Genomic DNA, 24,608 nt, shown 5'->3' on the forward strand with positions numbered 1-24,608 from the left:
CCATTTAATAATCACAAAACTGTGGTGAAAATTAATACACCTTTATATGTGCTGTAAATCAAAAGCTTAAGTTAAGTAGATAAGTAATGGGAGAAGTGTATATGGAAACTGGTGGTGACTAGTAAAAATCAGAAGATTTTCATCTGAAAGTCTTGCTCTGTGTTGAGACTACTGCTAGGGCTGCATGTGTGGGGCACAATTTTGCCTGGCAAGCATTTTTTTTGTTAATACAGACAAATATGAAATATAAAATATGAGGTAACAAATAGAAGTCGGGTTTAAAAACAGCACAGAAAGGGAAATGCCACTGTTTTAAAATGGGGATATAACTGGAAAACAAAAGAATTGCCTAACAAAGAATGCAGCTGAGCTGCTGTTGCACACCGGTGTGTTGAGGAGAACATGGCAGGCGCCTCAGCGGCCATCTCCAAACTGGGGGCCTGGGTGCCACTGCTACAGCTAGGCTGGTGCCCTGCTTCCTGTCCCCGCCGGGTGCTGTGGTGGTGGCAGTGTGCTTCTTATGGCCGGGAAAACGGGAAGCTCTTACTGTACCTCTGCATAAATACATAAGAGGTTGGGTGTGCTTGCAAATGCTCAGAAGTGCAACAATTTGCCTTGATGATGCTTGCTCTACATGAACCATGTGGTGAAAGGGCAGTCCCCAAACCACTCACCTAGCCATGTACAACGTACACTCGTGTTTTTAATTCATAACGTATCATCACTTCAAATCGCAAAGTTAAAGTTTTTAATGTATTAAACTAGGTTTGTAGCAAATTGTTTCTTATGTTACTGTACTTTATAACATCTTTGTCTTTTTCTATCATTAAGAAAAGTGTTTCTGTAATGTTAATTAGCTAGTAACTGCTGTTTTCAGTGTGCTTTAATTACCGTATGTTGCTTGATTATATGTTATGAAATAAACTTAAGGTTATTCTAGATTGTTAAACGGTGAGCTAATATGGAACTACTGTGCTTAAGATGAGGTTTTTAAGATATGGTGCTGGGGATATTAGGAGGCAGAATAGCTAGAAAACCAGACTCATTCCCGAGTATTTGAAGACAATTTTAAGAATTGCCTCTTAGATTTTAAAACTACTACTTACAAGAAATACCTGGTAAAATACCATGAAAATATTTTGAATCGCAACTGTACATAATCATAAAGAAGATTGTAAAGATGTAACTGTTGGATGATTTGAGAGTGCGTTACTAATAGGCATCCTTTCCTGACAGTCTAATACAAGATACTTATTTGCTATCACTTAAAAAATTTTTAAAAACGCTCCTGTTCAAATTACATTTAGTAACAGTTACATTCAAGTAGATAAATTACACGTCTATACTACAGACTGTGTATCTGAGTACTAATATCTGAGTGATGGCTGTAGTTTTTAATTAGCAAATGTTTAAACAACTTAATCTTCACGGGCAGTTTTATATTCAACTTATGATAGAACAGTTAAGGTTACATTTAAAGTTTGTTGTATGGTCAACATTTGTTCAAAAAAAAGGTAAGTTTTATAGAGGAGTTAAAAGTTCTGATCATGTAAACTTGACTTGCTTAGATGTTAAAATTAAGAAGTTTCAATAATTTATTTCTGAGCAGAATTCTTTAGTATTATAAAATGTATCCTATAACTGCTTTGTCTCCTCTGCAAAGTTATTTAAAGTAATTTTTTTATTAGCAATTGACGTAACTGATCTAGCACTGGAAACCACTAAGAATTTTAATATTGTTCATGTATAATTGCCTTAATCTCTGGTCTTTGCAGGAGATGGTGCTTTATAAATACTCAAGAGATTTTTCCATGGTGTTTCTTTCTCAGATTGCTAGAATAAAATCAGTATTTGTTTCAGTCGATTGTACGTAGAAATAAACAGTTTACATTTTTAGCTGATGCATAACTTTTTCATTTTCCTTACCATATCTTAAATTCTAGACTCATCCCATTAAATCTTGTGGTTATGTTAACATAATTCCCCTCAGATCTTCGAGAAGTTCAACGTAGACAGTTGTATAGTTTTGATCATGAGCTAACTTTGAAAATAGCGCAAAATGTATGAAGACAAATCCTGTACTATTCCAGTTTTTGTCCAAAGACTTTCATTGTTTCTTTTGCAGAAATATTTTCAAAACCACTTCACCAGAAATACTAGCTCTCAATAAGCCATCAGTCAATAAATGATTTTGATTTTTTTTTTTTTTCAGTTTCTCTCTTAAAGAGTTTTTCTCTGAAGCAGAACAACAGTATGGCCTAGCAATGTCAGTACTGACAAGGGTAAGGTCAGCTGGGGATTTAGTTGGTTGTTTTCTCCCTGTAGCCTAATAAAATGTGGCATTTTAAGTGTTGTAGAGAGGGTCTGAATTGTGGCTGTTGTCTCAATCAAGTAACTGCTTAGGAATGCTGAAGACGCCCTTTTTTTCATTCTAAGAAAACAAAATAATTATGTGTTCTTGCCTCTACAAATGTTGTAAAATTGAATGTATCTGTTAATTTCCCTTATTTTGCCATTTATAGTGGATGCCGGGGCTTTGTTACAGGTGGGTCCTTTTCAGTTTGATGTCTGTTACCACAGGTGGTGTTTTAAGTCTCATTGTCAAGTCATGAATTAATGATTTTTTTTAAACATTATCATTATTTATTAAACTTACTGGCTGTTATTTTAAATAATATTGGTGGCATTTTTGTATGGTAAGTTGTGTATTTTTGGGATTCTTCAGTCACCAGATAGCTTGTTTATATATTTAGTGATTATTTTTCAGTACTGCAATTCTGATGCTTTGTACTTTGTTGACAATTTAGTTACAAGAATTAAGTATTTCTAGAGTTAACTTCATGGAGTTGTTTTGGGGTTTGGGGAAGAGAGTCATTTTGGGTGGAGGGAATTCTTTTTACGAACTGCTGTTATTAAAATAATAGTATATAATTCAGATTTTAAAACATTTGAATTTACTTTGAAAGATTTTCAGGTATAAAACTGTTGTGCCCCTGACAGCACTTCTGATTATTTCAGTGGCTGACTCAAACATTTAAGAGAATGAGAATGTTTCTTTACACAGAGGGAATTGGGCTAGGAATTGGGAACAGAGAGGCAGGGGAAAAAAAAAAAAAAAAAACATCTTGAAACCCCCTTCTGATGATGATTATCATGAAATTGAGCTTTGCTTCAAGATTGTATCTGATGCTATGCTTTCATAATTTAATTGGTATTTATTTTCTTGGACTTAACTGATGGGAATTTATTAGAAGATACCTACAACAAATTGGATGTATCAATAAGTAACTTATTTACAGAATTATTGTACTCAATTGTGAGACATTTAATTGCAGTTTGCCTCCGTCATTTTTCTTGACAGCTGTTGAAAATAATGTGGTAAGATTGGATTTATAGCGACTTTTAGGAAGCAGATATTTGTTCAAAAGCAGTCGGGGAGTGCAAAGATCCATGCCAATATTCAGAATTCATATTTCCCTTGAATGGAAGGTTGTGATAAAATGGTACATGGTGTGTTTTCATTGCCTGTTGAAAGACTTTCATGCAGTTAAAATAAGCATTTTGATGGTGGTTGAATTAAGAGTTTTTGTCAGTGTCTTCTCATCATGGATGATTAGACTAAAACGTCTGCTTGTCTTGACTTGAGATCACCACAGCTTCAGATAACATGCTTTGTGATTGAAGGTCGAAATATTTTGAATTCTAATAGGCTGCCAGATGAATTGCTTGAAATAGACTGTAAAATTTCAAGGCTTCCTTTTCCATCTGCTGTGAAAAGAACCATTGGGAATGGTTGAGCTTGATGATCATAGAATTACGGGATGGTGATTCTAAAACCCTCAAAGGGAAGTTGCTATGGAGATCTAGTTCCAAACTGTGAAATGATTCACCTCTGAAAGGCTTCAGGGTCTGAGAAGCTGAACACATCATTGTTCAGGTGGTCATTGGTTAGGAAATTGCTGGTGCCTGTGTAATCAGCACTCCTGTGGTAGTTAACGATCTAAAAAGGTTTGTTCTGAATGATGTGGGACAACAGCAATGTGCATAAGATGGCTTCTCTCAATCATAGTTTGCTCAGCCTGGTGCTTGTAAAAATACAGTGAGCTAAATGGCAGAGAAATGAACTGCTTCATTGAGGAAGTCTTTTAAAAACAAAATTTTTTCCTGTGATGGATTTGACATCTAAAGTAAAAGGAGAAGAACCGTTTCAGCTTAAAAAGCTGTGGTTAGATGTTGCAAAAGTATCACATTTATATATTTATTTTGCAAGGAGCAGAATGGTGGGGCTGTGTATCCGTGCTTGTTTGCAGGTTAAAGGAGCGGTGCTATTGGAAATGGAAGATTTCTACTGAGTTGTACCTCGGGAATGTAACGAAGTAGCCTCAGTATGTTGATATTTCTCCCACCTCCAAAGTCCCCTTTTAGAGGCCTAGAAGATACTCTGCTTTGACAGTTATGGGGGAAAAAAATGCCACCCTGTATGTCCAGGATCAAAGTTAATCAAAGCGTATGCTTTCTCTCATTGTTTCTAACTTGCATCTTTTCAGGATAAAAAGGGAATAAACAAACTATTTGCACACGTGCATAGAGAGATGTGTTTTGTCAACTATTGCTAAAATCTGCCAGCTGATTCTTAAATTACTTGGGAACTTAAAAGTGCACAAATATTTAATATGCTTTTTCAAGGAAGGCAGAAGGCATTTGCTCAGTGTACAAGTAGTTACTGACTACAGCTGTAAGTACCTCATGCAGCATAAAATGTTTGACCATATAAGATTCAGATGGAGTTTCTCTTACTGTTTTATTTGTTGTATATCTGTTCAGTATCATCCCTTGTCATAGGTTCTCTTAATGGGATTTTGTAAAGGCGATGCCACCGGCTACTAGGTGGTGCCAGATAGTTACAGAACAACTGAAATGTTCCATGAAGTAGTTGTCATTGAAGTGAAAGATTACTAGAAAGAAAAGCAAATCCCTGAGCGTTCAGGTTTTCTTCACTGAAATAATGTACAAAAGAGTGAGTTCTTCACTTCCTGTGGAATAAGTGGTCAGCCAATCTTTACAAATATGTGTAGTTTTGTGTTGGATTGCTGTTTTGTGCTTTATATAGAAAGACTAACATCTGAAGTAAAACAGTAGTGTTGGGCTTTATCTGGTTGTTACGTTAAGATTTGAATATTGATCAGGAAATATTGCAAACCATCTTTCTCAGATCTAGCATCTCACATAAGATGTAAATGATATTCCCTTTTGTTTTCAGTATTTCCGGTGATATTTTAAAAAGATAGTTTGGTATTTCGTGTGATCCCAAGGCTGCTCCCTTATGTGAAGTCCAAAGAACTGTGACATCATCTTTAATTTGGTGAAAACTAATCATTGAATGTGAAAAATAATGATGAAGAACAAGCTGTCTCTTAACCAGCTAATTATTTTTTTCATTCTCAACAGGAATTCTGTTAAATTTTTGAGAGTTCTGCCTCTAAAGGTTCTGTTAAATTAATACACGAAGGACAAATCTGTATAAAGTGTATTATGTTACATTAAGTTTATGTACTACATTCTAAATGCAGACTAAACGCAGAAGGCAAGTGCGAGTAAGGTTGACTCTTGTATAGTATTCTTGTTTTATTTTAACAACAATAATCTTAAGTTTCAGAATATTTGGGAACTGCTTAGGTAACTAACCTCTGGTAGCTGAAAAATTGTCATTACTGAGTTTTGTCTAGGTATTTATATAGATCAAGATTGTTTTGAACGTTTTTTGAAGAGAAGCTGCCTCATTGGAACATTTTTCAGTAATTCTTCTTTATACCCTTTGCTGTGGGTTCCAGGAGGGTGTTTATAGCTTTATGTTCTGTGCTGAACTGAACTGTTCATTCTCAGTTCATTATGGTACAAAGCATTGCAGTGTGTTGAGGATTGCAGAACTGTTCGGACTTTGTTGCAGCATTAAGGATCCAAAGTGGTTCAATAGGAGTCATGGTAACCACTTGGCAGAGCTATATGAGACTTGATAAAAAGTTGAAGGCTCAAGTGTCTTTAGGTATCTCTGCATCATTGGCATAGTCAATCAGTGACCAAGATAAACTGTCTGTGAATAATTAAAGAGTTTGTTGTGTACCTGGTTGGTTGAGGCCAGGTAGAACCATCCCGTGGGCTTCCACTGGTAGTCACTAATTCCTGTTTGTGATGTACGAAATTATATTGCCTTAAAACACAGTTATTGGCAGCAATTATATTTTGTTATGGTAACTGTCAGGATTCCCAGTTAAGCCTGGCTCTGTAGGGAAGACTTGGAAGACTGATCTTCAGTCAGAAAAAAAAAAAAAAAAAGAAAGGGTAAAAGGTACTATGGAGATGATGGTGAAAGTAATACAAATGTGCAGTCATGTATATGTACTTATTTCTACTTCCAATTTGTTTCTACTTAGGAGCATTTTCTTTCCATTGTAGATGCCATCAAATTACAAATACACCAGTTCCAGTCTGCTCTTGAGTAGAAATGTTCTTCTGTGAACTGTCTGGATATGTGGCTCACAGAGGCATGTTAAAAGTTACCCACTGACATTTGTGGCCAGACCTTCCCACATGTACCATTCGTTATGTAAGCGACGCTGCTGTGCGAGGGCTTAGCAGGGAGGGTGATCCTGTGGGGACTCTCCCTTGTTACTGTTTGCTTCTCTTTTCAAGACTCTAACTCACAGAGGGAGGTTTTCAGTCATTAGAATGTAAAATGAAATGAAGCGTTGCTGAGCTCAGGTTGACAAGAACGCTTGTCTCTGAAGCAAATGTTAACGTTCTTCAGCTTTTTTATGTTTTGGAAATTTTGCAGTTATCCAGGCTAGGTTCCAGACTTCCCTTGTTGTTCCAATTAACAGAGTTGTGTTTTGGAAAAATCTGAACAGAGTCTAGTTTTTCCTAGGGAATTCTCTTAATGTGTGGTGGTATGTCAGCCATCTCACAAAGTTTTATATTGAGTGCTGCCCTTCTCAGGGCAAAGTGGGTTGCCAGAAGAGTTACCAAGGAGTGTATCTTAGATGCTACTTGGTGGACAGTGCAGTGGTAATATTTCAAATGTATGATCAAGGGCAGTAAGAGTGAGCCCTCTCCAAGTGGAGGCATGAAAGGCTCAAAGATTATTCTTTCAGCTTTCAAATAATGCTCTTTACCCGGTGCAAACAAGTTCATAGCAAATCTCAGCAGGTAGAAGGTTTTGCCTGCGGAGCATTGACTACATCCCGGTGGTGCTAGGATGAAAGAACAATGGCAGGTAAACACATTTTACATCAGAGATAAATCACTAATATTTGTCACACAGATCCAAGGGTGAGGACTCTGGAACAGGATTTTATAGATAAGTTCAGTGGAATTACTTTCTTGGTAATGACTTTTCTCTTAAAAATGCTTCCACTAGGAACCAGATTGAGGTTTCTTCTGGTAACTTGCATGTCCTAAAGTGAATTGTTTTGCCTCAGATTTTCCTGTGAAGGTTGTAATTCTCATCCCTGACTTTGTGAAGTACTTCCTTGACAAGTACTTTTATGCAAATATAAACTCTTTGTATGCTCGAGGAGTTGATACTACAGTCATATAAAATCCCGTATTGCTGCTGCATGCTCTCATTGTGCATGTGCCTGAGCTGAAATAGACTTGCTTTTTTTTTTTTTTTTCTGTCAAATACTCCCGATAGATTTGATATTGAATGGCCTGCTATTCAACTGCTATCCCAGATTTTTGGGGAGGGGTGCTTGCTTTGCGCTCTCCCCACTAGTGCAATACTAGGGCTCAGCAGGGTAAATGTAGTTGCTTATCTTTTGTAGAGGTAAGTAATGAATTTGACTCCTAATACCACACCAGTTGAGAGAGCCCAAAGCAGCTGCTTTTACCATCCCATATCTGTATAGCCATATGGTATGCATAAACCATAACCTTGTGTTCAAAGTAATTAATGCCACAGCCAATATTCTGAACTGTTTTTTCTGTTACTGAAAATCAGCTAAACTTGAGAATAAAAACAAATGTTTTTAATGGGAATTAAAACCTTTTCTTACGTTTCTACGGTGCAGGTAAAACAAAATAATTATTGCTACAGTGACTGCTTGCATTTTAAATAAATTTATACACATTATTTAAAAAAAAAAAATCTAGTTAACTTTAAAATATGTAAGTTTTCTTGTCATTTAGGGTTCTGTGAAGCTGATCATCAAGAGGGTTGCAAATCATTGGCGGTTTCTATTTTCAGAGTTCCACATCCCAGAGTAATTTGCTTTAATTTCACCCAATTTAACCTATACTTCACACCATCACCATTCAGCTTTAATAGCTATGTTCTATGCATAAGAAAAGCAGATAAATGTCCACAATTAGACTGCACGTGATTACAACTAGTTAGGGCTTTATGAAGACAAAACTTAAAGGGCTGTGGCACAAAACAAAGCCACAAAAGATGTCTGAAAAAATTCTTTCTTCAGAAGTCAAGGTTTACTACGGCATTTTATTTAATGTTTTTTTGTGCTTGATTTTGCTTATGTTGAAGATGTAGGCAGGTGCACCTTCTTCAACTGAAAATTACTCCGCTCAAAGAATATTAGGTTTGTGTTACAGGTGATTAATTTTACTTGAAATTAGCTTGCAAGGGAAAACATGCTAAACCTACTTTATTTGTTGATCCTTTGTTAACATGTGCTACATTTAAGAATCTGTTGTATATGTTGACTCTGATACTATTCTTTTGCCCTTCCGACTGTGAGTATGCACAGTAGAATCGTCAAAGTTTAATGCTCTCTATAATGTTAAATGTACCTCAGTCAGAAATGGTGGTCTTTTTTTTTTTACCATTTAAGTCTTTATAATGCTGATAACATGTCAGACAAGTCTAAGTAGAGATATTATTTATGATTTAATGTTTTTTGACATATGTAGTCTTGTTTCTTTTGACAGCTCAAAGAAACACTCTGCTTCTAACCCCCTGCCGAAGTTACCCTATTTTGTTTCTTTTTGTTCCCCCCTATTTCTACCCTACTGAATGGCCGGATAGGTATTATTGCTCATTTACTTCAGGGCTTATAACAGGGTACGTATCCATATTGTGATGTACTGTATCAGTCTGTGATGAGCAGCTCCTTCTGATAATAGTCATTGAATGTATGCTTGCGAGTAAGTGCAAGCATCAATTATTCTTTAGGTCTGGTTTTTGGTGGTGTTATTAAACATTCTTTTATAGCTTACTGACAAGAGGCTGGTCATTACTCTAAATACTGATGGGAGTTTCATCTTGTGGTGCAGTTCAGATTTTGATCAAGTTGTGAATATCCGTCTTAATTACAGCATAACATAGGGCAATGCGGTTGCTTACCTTTTGTAAATGAATGCAAGATACCAAAATGCTATTATGTGGAAACTTAATATTAGCCAAATATTTTGTTCAGTTTTGCTTTAAGGATAAGAGTAATTAAAGAAATGAAGAAACTGACATAAGTATAAATTAATTTTGAAGATATTCATTAATTTCCATAATTGCAATTAGGATCAAAATAAGATGTCTAGTAGTTTTATTTCGATTTCAGCATCTCGGTAGCTGCTCGGAGCAGACAGGAACAATAAAGTTTAGGCTTTAGGCAGCTTCGTTTTTGCGTCAAACTAGTTTTATATGCTATATCATAAACTTTCAGTCCAATCAGCAACTACATTTAAATACTGCAAATTGTGGCAGCAAAACAATAATTCTGCTGATTAGCCCCTTTCCATTTCTTGTAAGTGAACTGTTTATGCTGTTGAGTACCTTTTGAAAAAAGAAAAAGCCAAAACAGCCTTGATTAGTCAAGGAGTAATTGGATGACTTGATTTTAGCAAGAGAATGAATTGGTTGATGATAGCCTGTAACTAAGTGTAGTGGTTCTGTTCAGATGAATACATAACATACAGTCATCAGATCTTGACAGGTATAACATAAGCAATGCAAAAATCTCTGGAGGCTGAGAGGTAAATTTTGTCAAAGAATTTTGAAGCTGATTCTTGAAAGAAATGGAAAGAAACGTGCATGCCATTAGATGATACCGGTTAAAACGTGGCATTTGTTACTGCTGTGCTGTATGCATATTTATCTGTCACTACTTTTGCATATGAAGAAGAGAAGGTGAAGTCTGTGTGGTCTTGCTGCGATCAGGACCTGGCAGATAGGCAATTCCTGCTCTTCTTCAGGACGAAAACAGTGTTTCCACATCTCCTCCAGCCAGTTATCCTGTTTTCCCCATCTTAGTTATCCAGTACCACTTGGAAGCAAAGTGTGGAACTAGCTGTCTCTGCGTTACTTCTTCAATGCATCTTTTTTAAAATATTTTTTCCCTCCTAGCATTACATTTGAACATGTATAAATAAGTGTCATTGCTAAATGGATTCTCCAAAGAGGTCTGCAGGTGCACATGACCTACCTACATGACATACCTACATGTCACTAAAGTGTTACGGGAATTGATGGCAACAGCTTTGTTTGCTTACAGCAAGGTCGATGTTTCTAACTCTGTAGTCACTGTTCTTTTACACCAAAGGAAGTGGAAGGGATCCACCATTTACGCTCAAATGCAAATCCATTGACATTTTCTGGGGGGTAATTTGAAAAAAGGTTCCTAGCTAGGATAATTGAAAAAAAGGGTTAGATTCCACTCAACTTCTTTTGAAAGGCTGACAAACCTCTGATGGTGGGACACACTGGACACCAGAGAAGTGATAACTAGTTCCATAAATAAGGAAATTACTGATCATTGGTTTCTGGTTGACTTTCCTGTGTCGCTGTATGCTTACCTTTAATCAACTTCCTACTCTTATTGACATAGCCCATACTTCCCAGAACTGTTTCCTCCTTTCCCCTTCCTGCCTACCCTGTCTCATCATAAATGTCTTGGAGAACAGGGTGGAGAACAGGAACTCATTTTGGGCTTCTTTTCTTTCCCTCAAAAGTACCAGTTAGGATTCTTAGGTGTTGACAGATGCTTTTTTGGGAAGACTCTTGAGTAAGCCCTTTTTATGGACACTTTTTTTCCTGCCTATATGGTAAACTGATTCCTCTCTTTCTGGAAGAAATCCTTGGAGTTCCTGGAGGGCATAAAGGTAGTTGAACCAGATTGCTAGTTGGTGCTTTCTGCTTTGGAAGCCAGACCACAGGGCTCAGCAACTGGTAACCAGGCAGGTGCAGGTATGCTCTAGAGGTTACTGTGTAGACAAGTACCTAACCATGGAAAGATCCCTTCACATGTGCAGCAGTTGAATCCTCGCTGTGTCAGTAAGAAGATGGACATGTTTTTGTTTGAGGTTCACCATATTTAAGCACTGCTCATAATCAGAAATTCTAGCAGGTGACCGTATGTGTTCTGTTTTTTATTGACTATCCCATTCTTGTTCTTTTCTTCCTCATCCAGATGCACCTTTAGTATGGCTTCAGGGAAACTTTTCTCCCTCATCTTTCTACCAAACTTTTTGGACTCCTTTTCTCCCTTTCCCTATTATTTTTACTTGCTGATTCTGTTGTAATCAGTGATCAGTATCAGCTATGTCAGCGTCAGCATTCCTTATCAACATTCGTCTTTTATTTTCTATCTTCAGAGTGCAACATGTCCATAAACTGCTTTTAAAACTTTTTTTTTAAACTTTCTTTTAAAACTGCTTTTAAACCAAGGACTGGCTAAAACATTATTCTAATAATTTAACTTTGTTATTTTCTCTGTTTTGCTTTTCCAAAAGATCTCTTCTCTCCACGGAGCCTAATCCCTTAGATAACCACCAGTTCTTGCTTACTGATGTCCCTGGATTAGCCCACATTCAGTTCTGCAGGCTGGAGTTGGTTTCCCTACAATGCTCAGCGTGATCTGTGCTATTCCATCAGTACAGAGTGTGCTTGAGGCTGGGATAATGGATTGTCCAAGATTGATCCCACATGGATATCAAGATGAAGTTATAACTAAGGCTCTTTCATCAGCGTAGCGTCTCCCTTCTCTTCTTTTCCTTCTTCCTTGAGTATCCCGTCATCTTCCTTCTGGCTGGGCTGTCAGTCAGCAGCTGATCTGTTTTAGGTTGGTGACTGAAATCTGTGTTGATAAATCCTGAACAAAAGTTTCAGCATCTTCCTTATGAAGAAGTCTCTCTCAGTTTATGCCAAAATCTGGATGTTATTCCCGTTTGAGGGTCTTTTGTGTGTACAGGATTTTATACCTAAATGCTTTCTTATGAACTGCAACTGTCTCAATGGGAAGATTTTGATTTCTCCAAGTGTTCCTGGTAATTTAAAAATATCTGCCATGATTAATTTAATTGACTTCCTGGTTATTTCAAAAGTAATTGTATGAGCTTTTGTCAGCATGCCTGTTAATATATTACATCCTTTCCAAGTTAAGAAATGCACTTTTCTTCTAAATTCAACATTGAAAATTTAGGCTCACAATCCAGTGTTTTAATAGAACATGCAACTAGTGTCTGTTTCTTTCATGAGAAACTCCTCACCTAACCAAGCAACCCAATTAAACAATTTACCAGTTTACTACTTATTTTTATGTTCTTAATGTAGGGTCTCTATAGTCGTAGAGCTTTTCTCCTCGCTTTTATAGTGTTGTTTTTTTTTTTTTAAATCCTGTGGACACCAAATGCAGCAGGAAGATGTGAACAGCTTGAGAATATATTATTTAGATGGTGATGCACTCTTTTTTTTTTTTTTTTTTTTTTTTTCATTACAAGGAGGAAAGAACACTTTTTACTTTTTTATAGCTGACTAAATACTATCATCTGTTGAGAAGTCTGGTCAGGTAGAAGAATTTTCTTTGATCTGTATGGTGACATCTTCTTTTTTTTTTTTTTTTTTTTTTTTTTTTTTTTTTTTTTGAGTAATTTCCTTGTAAATTTAAACAGATCCGTAGAATGACGTTTTCATGTATCTGTGTATCCAGACAGCCCATGTCCCATTGCTGACTTTGGTGCACAGATAGAGATTTACAGAAGACAAAGGCTACAGCACCTCTTCTTTAATTGCCTGGCATTGGTATGGGTTAGCGTAGCAGGTTTTCATTTGACGGGGGCACATTCTCCCGTTACAGCCGGCATCAGGGTTGCATCTGTTGCGGAGGTGCTTTTCTTGTACCGGGGAGCTCACAGATGATCTTTGGAGAGAGACAGCTGATGGAAGAGCAGGAAACTTCCTCTAACCGCTGTTCTAAAGACTTTTTGTGTTTATGTGAAAATGATTTTGATGTTTGCCAACGACGTTACAAGCCTGTGTATCGTTTGTTTTGATGTTAAAATCTTTGTTGCTAAAACCACTGTTTTCAGTAATTTAGAAGGAAAAAATTAAGATGTGTGTGACAACAAAGAATCTCACCTTTCTATCAGTTGAAGAGTTCTTCATAGTCTACAATTTTTCTTATTTCATATTTAGTACAAGAAATGCCTTCTTCCCCTCCCCCATAAAAATCAGTTTATTTTCATTTTGGTAAAGTTTAAATAAAATTCTTATCATGGCTTATTTCTCAGGCATTTATTTAATGTTACAGAATAGGCATGCAAATACACTGAAAAATTATCCAGGAACTAAGTAACAAAGTGTTAATATTTTTATTCTTTAAATATTTATTGATTTATTTTTTGTGATGCTGTTTATCTGATAATTTAAATCCTAGTTGAATTATGTTGCCAGATTGTCTTCAGAAGGGCATGAAGTCAGCACACATGCTTCAGTAATATCTGGTTGTTTTACCCTTATGTTTCCAGTTGGCAATTTGAAATTATGGCTTCAACTGCACTTTAAATATGTGATAATAGCATGTGTTTCTAATAAGGGCCAGCACCATTTTGTTCAGATAGTGTGAATGGTTGTCACTCATATATGACAAATGCACCTTCATCTGCTTCTTTGATGGCCCCCTAAAAACCATACCCTCAAATCAGGCCGATGAAATTAGCTGCTGTGTAAATTGTGTGTCTGAGTGGTTCATTATCTAATCACCGTCAGAACCACAGTGATAAAGTAGATTGAAACAGGGAAGAGGTCTGCCAGATGATTTCAGGCCTTTTTTTTTTTTTTTTTCTAAACCCCGTTTCCCTTGGAAACACTAAGAGTCGTTCAGAACTTCAGAATTCTTTGTGTAGAACTTCTTTTTTTCTTGATGCATAAAATTGGTCAGCCAGTGAGGGCTGCCAGGATGATTTGTAAGGTTTTCTTCCCACCACTTGTTTAGTCATTACTGTGTGTATTAAAATGTTCCACGATTTTGAACTTGGCTACCATGTTTGCTGCTGATAGATAAGATACAGTTAAATACAGTGGTACCAATTTTCAGGAAAGTGCTCTAATCTGTTCCTATTTAGAAAAAACTCTTAAAGATGGCTTAAGTGCTCTCCTGAAATGGCAAAACACTATGCTTTGCATGCATGTGTATAAATCTTTGGATTTTGGAGTTGATACATAAATTAACAAACTACAGCAGTATGATATAAAATATTTTCAATAACAATTGCGTACAGGCAGTAGAACAGACCTGCTGACTTTAATTCTTCATGCTAAATTCTTGTGACTTGTAATAGTCTGTTTTAAAAATCTGTATTCTGCCTTCTTAGCTTAATATGTAACTTAAATTTTCTTTGGTTTAGGAGCATTTGAAGATGATGATATCACTCATGTTGAAGGAAGTGTAGATCCTGTTCGAGATATCGAAATAATACATGAGGAACTTCGACTTAAAGATGAGGAACTGATCATGCAGAGTATAGACAAGCTAGAAAAAGTAGCTGTGAGAGGCGGAGACAAGAAATTGAAACCTGAATATGTAAGTATAAACATAGATCATTAAGTATTGTCTGCATTGAACTGAAATATTTGCATTGTTGGATTTTGCTCGTGATATCACACATGCATAATACAAAACATTGCTACTGTTTTTGTGTATTTTGAAGTAATTATTCTGAGCTTAAAAAAAATAGAATGGATTCTTTGCTGTGCTGAAAGTTTAAGATTTCAATTATAAAGTTAATTGTCATTTTTTAAATTTAACTGTAATTTTCTTGCCGACACAAGTTTATTATATGAGTTGCTAATACCTCATCAAATTTAGATTAGGGGTTTAGTTGTAATTCAAAGTCCAGGAGTGACTTCCAAATTATTCTTGCTGTTAAGTTCCAGTCTGATGTTAATACTATGTTCCTAGTAACCTCAAAGTGAATATATTTTTCTAGATGCAGTTGCACTTTGTGTCTTTTAGTGCACCCTAAATGAAGGCTGCTAGTTGAAGTTAATTTTTGAATGTGGTTGGGGAAAGCTGTTAAATGAGCTCAAATATCATGGAGTAGCAGTGGTTGTTTTTTGTGGATTAGAAATATATAATAGTCATCAACTTCAAAGGATGCTTTTAAAATTATTGTTTTACTGCCACTTGACTTTCAAGTCAGCTATGCTTTGCCACTAGTCTAGTTATTAATTTTTCTTTATTCCTTTAGTCTTCTAAAGGTATTCCTGGTGGTATGTAAAGCATATTCTCTAATTATTGCAACATCATATCAATATGGAAACAGGCTATTTATGCCTATCAATTATGAAATAAAAAATATTGTTATATTCCATAGCTTTTTAGATAGCAAGTAATAGGAAAAATATTGTCACAGCAGTGCTGGTATTTTAGTTTATCAGCATTGAAGCACACTAAATTTTTTTGGCCATAACTAGTGTTTGGCAGTGAGTAGGATGTGAAATTGAATATCCCTCTATGATGCAGTGTTTAAAAAGCACTTCCTTGGTGTCTTCTCTTGGTGAAGAACTAGCCTTTGTCTGGATTTAGAAGTATTTTATTCCTCAGTTACTCTAAGTGAGACTTATTTTGATGATTGGAAGGCTTTCACATCAGGCAAGAAAGAATCAGTTGTCCACCAGAAACTCCCCGATCCTTCTCTGCAGAGCTAGCCTCTAGTAGATCAGTTCCCAGCCTGTATGAGTGCATGTGGTTGTTCTTCGCTTAGGTGTGGGACCCTGTACTTGCCTTTGAGTTTCAAGAGATTCCCTTCTGCCCATCTTCATGGCCTGTTGAGATCTTTCTGAATGGCAGCACAGCACACTGGGGTATCAGGCACTCCTCCCACTTTTGTATCATCAGCAAATCAGATTATTCTACAACCAAGGGAGACAGTAAATTAAAAACTCAAACCTAGAAATGCAATCTAAATCAATTAGAACTTTAAAATCTCCATTATTAATTGGTCTCTTCTCAGCTTCAGTTTCTCATCCTTTTCTTTGCCTCTTCCTTCAATCTCCTAACCAGTACTTAATCTGTAGTTCAGCTGTCAAATGGGTTTTGTCATCTTGTGTTTGTAATTTATGCTTCCTGTTATTCCTTGGGGGATTTTAGCCTTTCTTTATGAAGTCACACACAGAAAACACAAGGTTTTGAAGTTGCATTGCTCTGCCAGTTCTAACCTCGGTAACGGCTGTTACACTTGGCCAGTTTCAGCTGAGTTTGTCAACAATAGAGGTTTCAAAGGTATTAAATTCTTTTGTTTCATGGAAATGGGTGGCTTAACAGAAGGGAAAGGCACAAATAAATGCTTGCATGGAGACAAAGGCTCCAAGTAGGAACTCTGCTCTCTGCAGTCACCAGAGAATATGCCTAGGGAAGTGTAGGACATCAGGTCCTGCTAATCTTGAACCTTCATGCTTGTCCTCCTTTGTGACTTGTATGTGTGAATTGTAAGGTGGGCAGTAGAACTTAGTGAAATGGACTTCTTTATGGTAAAGGTCTGTCAGAAGTCTGCCTAGTTACTTTTCTTTTTGCGGTAAATTAATCCTTAGGCCTGGTGCCTGCCAATAGCCTCATGTAGTTGTAAAATCATAACAGCAGTTCTGAGTTTCCATCCACTGTATGGGTTTGCTTAGATGTTGAGTCATTGGATAGTGACCTGCTCCTCTGCAACCTTTTTTCTCTTTTCCTTTAACATCTTATGTCGCAGTGAAGGCCTGTGGTTGCATATGTATGATATACTGGAGAATTAGCTGTGCAGTTAATGACTTAGACACATGGTAAGAGAAACCATAAAGAATTGGTGGTGGTGGGGAAAAAGACAAACAGTTAAGGATTGCACCTCCATGCAATCTCAGAATTGGAACAGGCTGCCAGAGGAGTTATGGAGTTCCCATCCACAGCCATATTTAAGAGATGTGGATGTTGTGGTTAGGGATGTGATTTAGTGATGGGACTTGGCAGGTGAGGTTGATGGTTGGTCTTGATGTTCTTGATGATTCTCTGTCAACCTGGATGATTTGCTGTTGAGAGTGTATTTTTGGCTTCCTCTTTCCAGGGCAGAAAAGTAATCGAGACAGAAGTATAAACTGTTAAAGATATATTTTTTTAAACAGGTTATCTTCATAAATTGGGAGGGAATGGAAAACTACTCAGGGTTTGCCTTTTCTTGCGTTATTTGCCAGTGTAATGTTAGACATAGCTAATATTCTGCTCTTCCTGTAACAGAGGTGCTCAACAAACAGTACTTGTCTGAGTGTTCACAGTCATTTTCCCTTTTGAGAAAACTGGGAGATTAAAAGGGGAAAAACTTTTTTAAGCACAGTGTTAAAATTTCAGTCTCTTTCGTAGTTTCCTTTTCTCATCCTTTATGGAGGAATTTAAGGTAAAGACACTAGAATTTCTTAAGCGTTTTAACTGGTTGAGAGTTGTGAAAGTTCTAGTGTTCATTCAAATAAAAATACTGAAAGCTTTCTTACCAATATCACTTTCAGACCTTTTACTTGCTTTCTTTCCCCTGCTGAACAAAAACATCTAGCACTTGAATTGCATTTTTCATTTCTTTCCACTTTTTTGAGAGCACTTTGAAATCTATTGAGGAAAAACTATATAAGATTAGGGAAAGAAGAAGGTGAGGAAAGAAAAGAAATAGTATTGATCTTAGCTGAGCGTGTTTTTCCTTTGGTTGTTTGCTGAATATAACAATAAGCTTAATATGAAAGCTAAGAAAAAGTTACTGATTTCAGAGGGACTATAATCTCTGTGTGACCTGTGTAAACTTATTGTTGGCATCAATGGGGATTTCACTTTGAGCTTCCTGGAACCTAATTGAAAGTGGAAGTCATTCTTTTTATTTCATAAATATGAATTGTCTGCTTTAGAGGAGAGGATTCTCTTCTTTATCAGTAAGCCTCCACAACTGTAACTTGATAGTCTGAAATCTCCAAAAGGCATAGAGGGGGAAAAAAAAAAAAATCGTCAGTTTGTATCAGCCAGCAATTCTTAAATCTTGAGATTTTTATTCAATTGCCTGTCTTCACACCTGTGCTCTAACTTGTTAATTATCATTTTTTCTTCGTGTAAGCCCACATTGCATACAGTTGGTAAGTTCACCTTTGTGCAGTGACCTGGCTTTGCAGTTGAATATAGTGTTAACTGTTCGTGCTGTCTCTCACAGAATTGATTTCTCAATCCCCTGTCAGCAGAAATAAAATAGCCAACTGCTGTTAAGGAGCCATCAATGAAATCATTTTCAAGTTCTACTTAAAAATCAATGACACGATATGGTCCAAGATCAGCAACATGCACTGTTGACATAGACACGGAATAGCTTCCTTCACATTCATTTTTGTGTTTTGCAAGTGTTCTTCTCGCAGGCTTCTTAGAAATGATTGTCTGCTTTTCACTAAGGGTACTATTCTTTCAGACTCAGTACACCTTCATATGCTATTTTGACTATAACCTTCTAAATGAGATATTATAGAACAGAAATATCCCCAATATCAGCATGTACTAAAATGGTATGAGAATCACTTCAGAAATTAGAGTAATTTTGATTTTATATTTTAAATCTGCTTGGTGCTGGTATCTGCAGAGACATGAGAAAGAAGTTGAGTTAAACTTCTTTATTATTAGCTTATTCATCTGTAATTTTGGGTAGCAGGAGATTTCAAAGTAAAATTCAAGTACGTAAATTTATAGATCTTGTTTTAAATATATATATGTACGTGTGTATATATATATTTGATTTATGGGATTTTCAGTCCTGGAAGCGGAGGTCTTCAAGTTAATACAATATAATACAGTTAAGTGAACATTATTACAGGATTCTCTTCCATTACCCTTCCCGCGTGATTCAATTCTAGTCCTTAGAGATTGACCCCCTGCAATTGATAGCTATTCATTCAATCCTTTGTTAGTGCTCCAAATCTTGAATTCCAGCACAGAATAATTTTTAGTGGTAATGGTATTGCGATTTATATATCTGACCACAAGAATATTATTTATAGTAGAGTTCATACAGATTGTTGACTTTAGTGATATGAAGACAAAATCCTTAGGTCAGGATCAATATCTGCAGTATTTGAGCTTCCAATTTTCAGCTGAAAGGCAGCTTTTACAATAGGTCGGTATCAACGTCCACTGCATTTGAACTTCCAGTTTCCAGTTCAAAGGATGCTTTTGTAAGTTCTGCAAGACATCTAAATTCCGTTGTCAAAGTCTGTCAACTCGAAAATAAGGTTAGCTTTTGAAATTAAACACTTTTTAAGAGCAAAAGTAAGTGCAATTATGAAAAGAATTCAAGATGCCTTTTAATGTCATTGTATTATAACCATCTAGTGCAGAGGAAACAAATCAAGCTTTGCTTTGTTACTGCAGTGGATGATAAATTAGTAATTGATACAATGACCAAAACCCCAGAGCATAAACACCTGTCATTAGATATCTTGCATCTATGTAATCTATGGTTCTTCCTTCCTCCTCCCTTACATTTAACGTATTGGTCCTGTCCTGATTATACAGTAACTGTTCGAAAGTCGTTTCTCTTCATTTAAAATTACCAGTACTGTTTAGGAAATGACTCACAAACAGCAGAGAGGTGGTAGACTCTGTTGCTTCTCATTACCACTATGCTAGATGAGAACAGGGTGAAAATCTTTCCTTCCCGCGATATTCTGATGAATGGGATTGTGCTGAGCAAAATTCACTGACCTTGTACCGCATGCACTCGCCAGAGTTCTCACGGATGAATGAACTCTTATTTCATCTAACTGATGATGTCAGTTGGGAATTTTCACCTTTCTTTTGTTCCAAGTTGAAGATAAATACAGTAGTGAATTGTATTTTTTTTTTTTTTTTTTTTTGTCAGTTGCTTTCATCTGCTTTTGTGAGGAAAGTTTGAGAGGTCAGTTTGTTCCACTGGAGATGGAAGGAAAGGAGGAGTGTACATGTAGGTTATTGACACACTTTTTGCCAATGGCTGTTAACAATTAGTAACTTAAATGTTAAATCATAGGGAATCAAGAAAATATTTGTATTCTTAATTATGCCTAAAATCTTCAGTGGACCATTTGCTGTGCTTAATGTGGTATTTAAAGGAAATTAAAGTTCATTCTGAAGAACATTGTGAATATAACAGGAAAATATTCATGGCAGATGTTTGTGAATTAATTGGTAGTAAAGCCTGAGGTGGAAGTACATAATGTATAAATTCACGTTTGGATTTCTTTTGGTATTATCAGTAGACAAAGAGAAGTCAATGCTTAAATACTTTCTGTCAAGGCTGATCTTCCCTGCATAGATCTGAATAGTGGTTTAAAATAATGTCTCCTTGGGACTGTCTAGATCAAGCCACAGTTGTAACTTGTAAATAGACGATACGTATCACCAAAACAACTTCACATGTGAATGGTTGTATTCTGAAAAAGGCATCTTTTTCAGTTGGATTAATTCACTTTTAGAACAAATACGTTTGCACGTGGATTTCTTCGGAAATAAGTGTGTGCAATAAGAAAAGTTCAGTGGATGTGTGGAGAAGATATGTCATTTTTCAGTACAACTTCCCTGTTCCAAATTCCTGAGTTGTTAGAATTAATCACTTGCACATAGACTGACTACTGTATTTGTATGCTTTTGTCTTTGAGAATCTACAAATGATTTTTTTTTTAAATGTATATTCCTTAAAACCTGCAAGGCAGACTAACACAGGAGAGAATTTGGAGCTTATTAACATGAGTTACGTTGCCTGGAATGGTTTTAGAATATTTTGGTGAAAGTACTTGCAGTGGTTCATAAACATTATTGGCATCTAGCTCTGAGTAAACCGTATATCATGTAGAGCTTGTACTGGCTCTGTTAAGAGGTATTTAATAGAAGAAGGATAATACACTTGTCCTAAATCCATTACTTCTCCCATTGTATTTTTATTAAAGTCAGTGAGCAAGAGAATTGTAAGAGATTAGACATTGTTTTGTACCATGGAGGAGCTCATTCTCACTCCAGTTGATGCAGTACCTGACTTGTTCTCCTTCTTGCACCCAGCTGCTACAGCTTATTTAAGCACTTAACGTATTTGAAAAACATGATCTAACCTTTTTTTTAACTGCAAAATTTGTCTATTTTTTTTTAAATACTGCTTTTTTAAATATTGCTTTCACTGTAAATTCTTTATCATTTCAGTCCTGCTCTTCTGTATCACCAAAAAACCCTCTCAGAAGAGTACAGAGATGAGGCTATGCTAGCTAGAACTGAAAAAGATTTTCCCAGGAAAGCTATGGACAGGGCTGTGATCACAATACATTTCCTTGTGTTAACAAGGAAACTGTTATGGGTGTGATAAATTGCTCCTGGAGCTGCACAGTTTAACTGGCTAGGAGTACTCTTTACCTCAAATAGAGTAGTTTGTACCTGTAAATAAAAACCATAGCTATTTTGAAAGCCAGATAGAATAATAATGATCTGTTCTGATCCCCTGCATATCTCAGTTTAATTCTCACAATTGTGTTTAAACTTTTTTTTTTTTTTTTTTTTTTTTGGGGGGGGGGAATAACCTTTATTTAAATATTTTCTAGGTAGAGATAAATTACTATAACTTGAATAAGCTGTGCCAGTTATTATTTAACTTTACTGTTTAGAAATAAAAAACACCATGTTTTTAGTTTGTGTTTGCCAAGCTTCAACTTTCAGCGATGCGTTTTCTGCATGCTGGTGTGAAAAGCCCTGACTTTTTGGTGAGATTCAAGCATGTGAAATCTTCATATCTAAGCATTTTTTTTTAATACCTTTTATCATTTTTCTCCCATCTTTTGATATTTCATCAGATAAGTGTTGAAGTAGTCACCTCTGACATTAGTATTTATGTACTCGAAGACTGCATTAGTCCTTTTAGTTACAGTACAGTAACTAAAGCCTAATCTTGTAACGTTCAAGTCTTGGTCAGTCTTGCAAGGGGCATGTCCTCTACCTGGTAAATACTTTGTCCTCCCTTTCACATTTCCCCACCCAGTATCCATATGAGCTTGAATTTATTCTAATGATACACGTTGTTTACTTTCGCTAAATCTATCTGACAGTTCTGGTCAGTACATGTGCGATTCATGTTTTTAGTCATTTATTCTTGTAATCTGTGTCATTAAAATGGTCTTTTTCATTATATATTTATTTTTTTTTAGGATGTTGATGAAAGTTAAGTAGCAATATGCAAATAATTTATTTGGAGCACCACCCACTGGATTTTCTACCTACATTTACACTCAAGACCTACTGGTTAGGTAGTGTTGATTCCATTTAGTGTATGCAGTATTTGTTTTTTACTTAAATACTTTTATGTGACTTAGCCAAATTCCTTAGGGAAGTCTGAATATTATTAATTTTACACTATTACTACTGGCATGCTATGCTGTTGACTCCTGTATGAAATGAGGGGTGCTAACTCAGAGATACGGGTAACATTTTAGGTAGGCTTTCTGGTTTTTCAGAGGAATGCAACAGTGAAGTTGATGTAATTTGGCCAATTTCACCTCATTTTCCATGTTGCTACTTTGGTATAGCAATGTCTAAATTGAAATATTTTAATTAAACATCTGCTTTTGAAGTGTTCATAGGTAGTTGGTCAGTTGTTATAGCTTGGAAGTACCAAGGCAAACAAATAAGGTGCTATGAAGCACCTCGTTTCCTAGAAATCTCTTGTCTGGGGGAAGGAAAGAGCCCTATCTTCACAGTTAGTCTCCGTAGTAGCGGAGACTTTTTGCACTGCCTGCAAAATCACAGAGTTGACTTGCACTTTGAAGTGTGAAGTGATAATCCTCACAACTGCTTACTTCTTTATTAAATTTGCGGAAGTTAATTACATGCCCTGCTAATTTCCAACAAAACCCTCTCAATTCTCTGATGCCAAGTAGGCAAGTGAGTTTTCCAAGCTTCAGTTTAGTCCCTCACGCTGTAAGAAGAATTTGGCATTGGCACACATTATTACTATCATCCATCCAGAGAGTTTATTAATATATGCACATTTATCTACACAGTAGTGTCTCATGAGCATGTCTTGATAAATCTGCTAAATGCAATTTAAATGTATTTCTTCATGGTATTTTATACTGTTGGGATTTACTGTTAAGGTCCTGTTTAACATTTCTGGGTTGACTACTTGCCTTCATTTGAAAAGGAGAGCAGGTCCTAAATTAAAATCTCCGTACTGCGTATAGCTAAATATACCAACCATTCACATGTACTAAATATACTGCCATACTGCCACAGTCAGAAATGATCTAATGTTTAAAACAGTGGTATTTGATATTCATAATGTTTGCTGTACTTCACGTGCTTTGACGATCGTAACTAAATCAGATTTTGGAGGCTTTTTGGGTGGTGTTTTTAAATGATGCTTGGTATAATGTTGCTATTTGAAAAATGGAACCAGAGTCCCCCTCTCATCAGAGAAGAAGAAGGGCATCGTTCTGCTGCTGACAGATTGGCCTTGCAGCACACAACTGGGGAGGCCAGGCCTAATGAAACAAAGTGGATCATTGCTCTGTGTTCTGTTATTGAGCATCCCCGGGTTAACTAGAGTAATGACTAAATGTGTTTAAATGACTGCTACAATGAGAGTGAAGATTTAAAAAAAAAAAAAAAAAAAAAAAAAAAAAAAAAAAGGTCATATTCTTTCACCAGGCCTAAACTTCTTTCATATTCTTTCACCAGGCCTAAACAGAAACAATTAATAAAAGTAAAAATAGTGCTTAATGAAAGACACCCTGAAAACATGCTTTTTGTGTGTTTATTTAGTTTTGGGGTGGCCAAGAGAAGGAGAAATACCTGTGAAAACATGCCTTTCTTCATATTGTTATTAGCAGTTAACAGATTTGTCGTTAAGGGATCATATTAAATCTCAAGTGAAGGAGACACCGCCACTGGTGCAGGGGAATCAGAGTTCATCTGTTACACGTGTCATTTGAGTTGTGGGCTACCTGCCTTAAATTCTGCTGGGTGCGGCTGTCCCAGTATTCTGTCAGAGAAAATTTGCCTCTTCCTGTCTTACCGGCTTTGAACATAGATGTTATGTTTGCTAATAAGTTTGTCCTTTTTTTCAAGAAAGCTTTCCAATACTTCACCACTTTCTCTGTAAAACTGATGCAAGCTTGCACGCGTTCAGCTGTCAGTTCTGCGCAGCAGGTTGGGTTGAGCAGCCTTCCCTGCAGAAGTTACCCATGCAATTATTCCTCTGGAACAACAGCTGTGAACTGCGTAAAGTTGGGTACTTAAAACTGAACTCTGAAAAATTAGGTCTCTTTCAAAATTGGCTTAGACATGTAGCTAGAAGTAGCCAGCTGAATGGGGAAGGGAATCTCT

At 36.3% G+C, this 24,608-nt stretch overlaps 1 protein-coding gene across 3 annotated transcripts in view; it reads left to right on the forward strand.

The window, feature by feature from the left end:
• The window catches only part of OLA1 (Obg like ATPase 1), a 128,363-nt gene that overhangs the window by 61,364 nt on the left and 42,391 nt on the right, over positions 1–24,608 (forward strand). For all 3 annotated transcript variants that reach the window (XM_084523753.1, XM_084523755.1, XM_084523754.1), the window contains exon 5: positions 14,629–14,804. In XM_084523753.1, coding sequence (XP_084379879.1) covers positions 14,629–14,804 — 176 coding nt within the window. The remainder of the gene's footprint in view (positions 1–14,628; positions 14,805–24,608) is intronic.

This window comes from Aythya ferina (assembly GCF_964211825.1).
Source record: "Aythya ferina genome assembly, chromosome: 6".
NCBI classification, from domain to species: domain Eukaryota; kingdom Metazoa; phylum Chordata; class Aves; order Anseriformes; family Anatidae; genus Aythya; species Aythya ferina.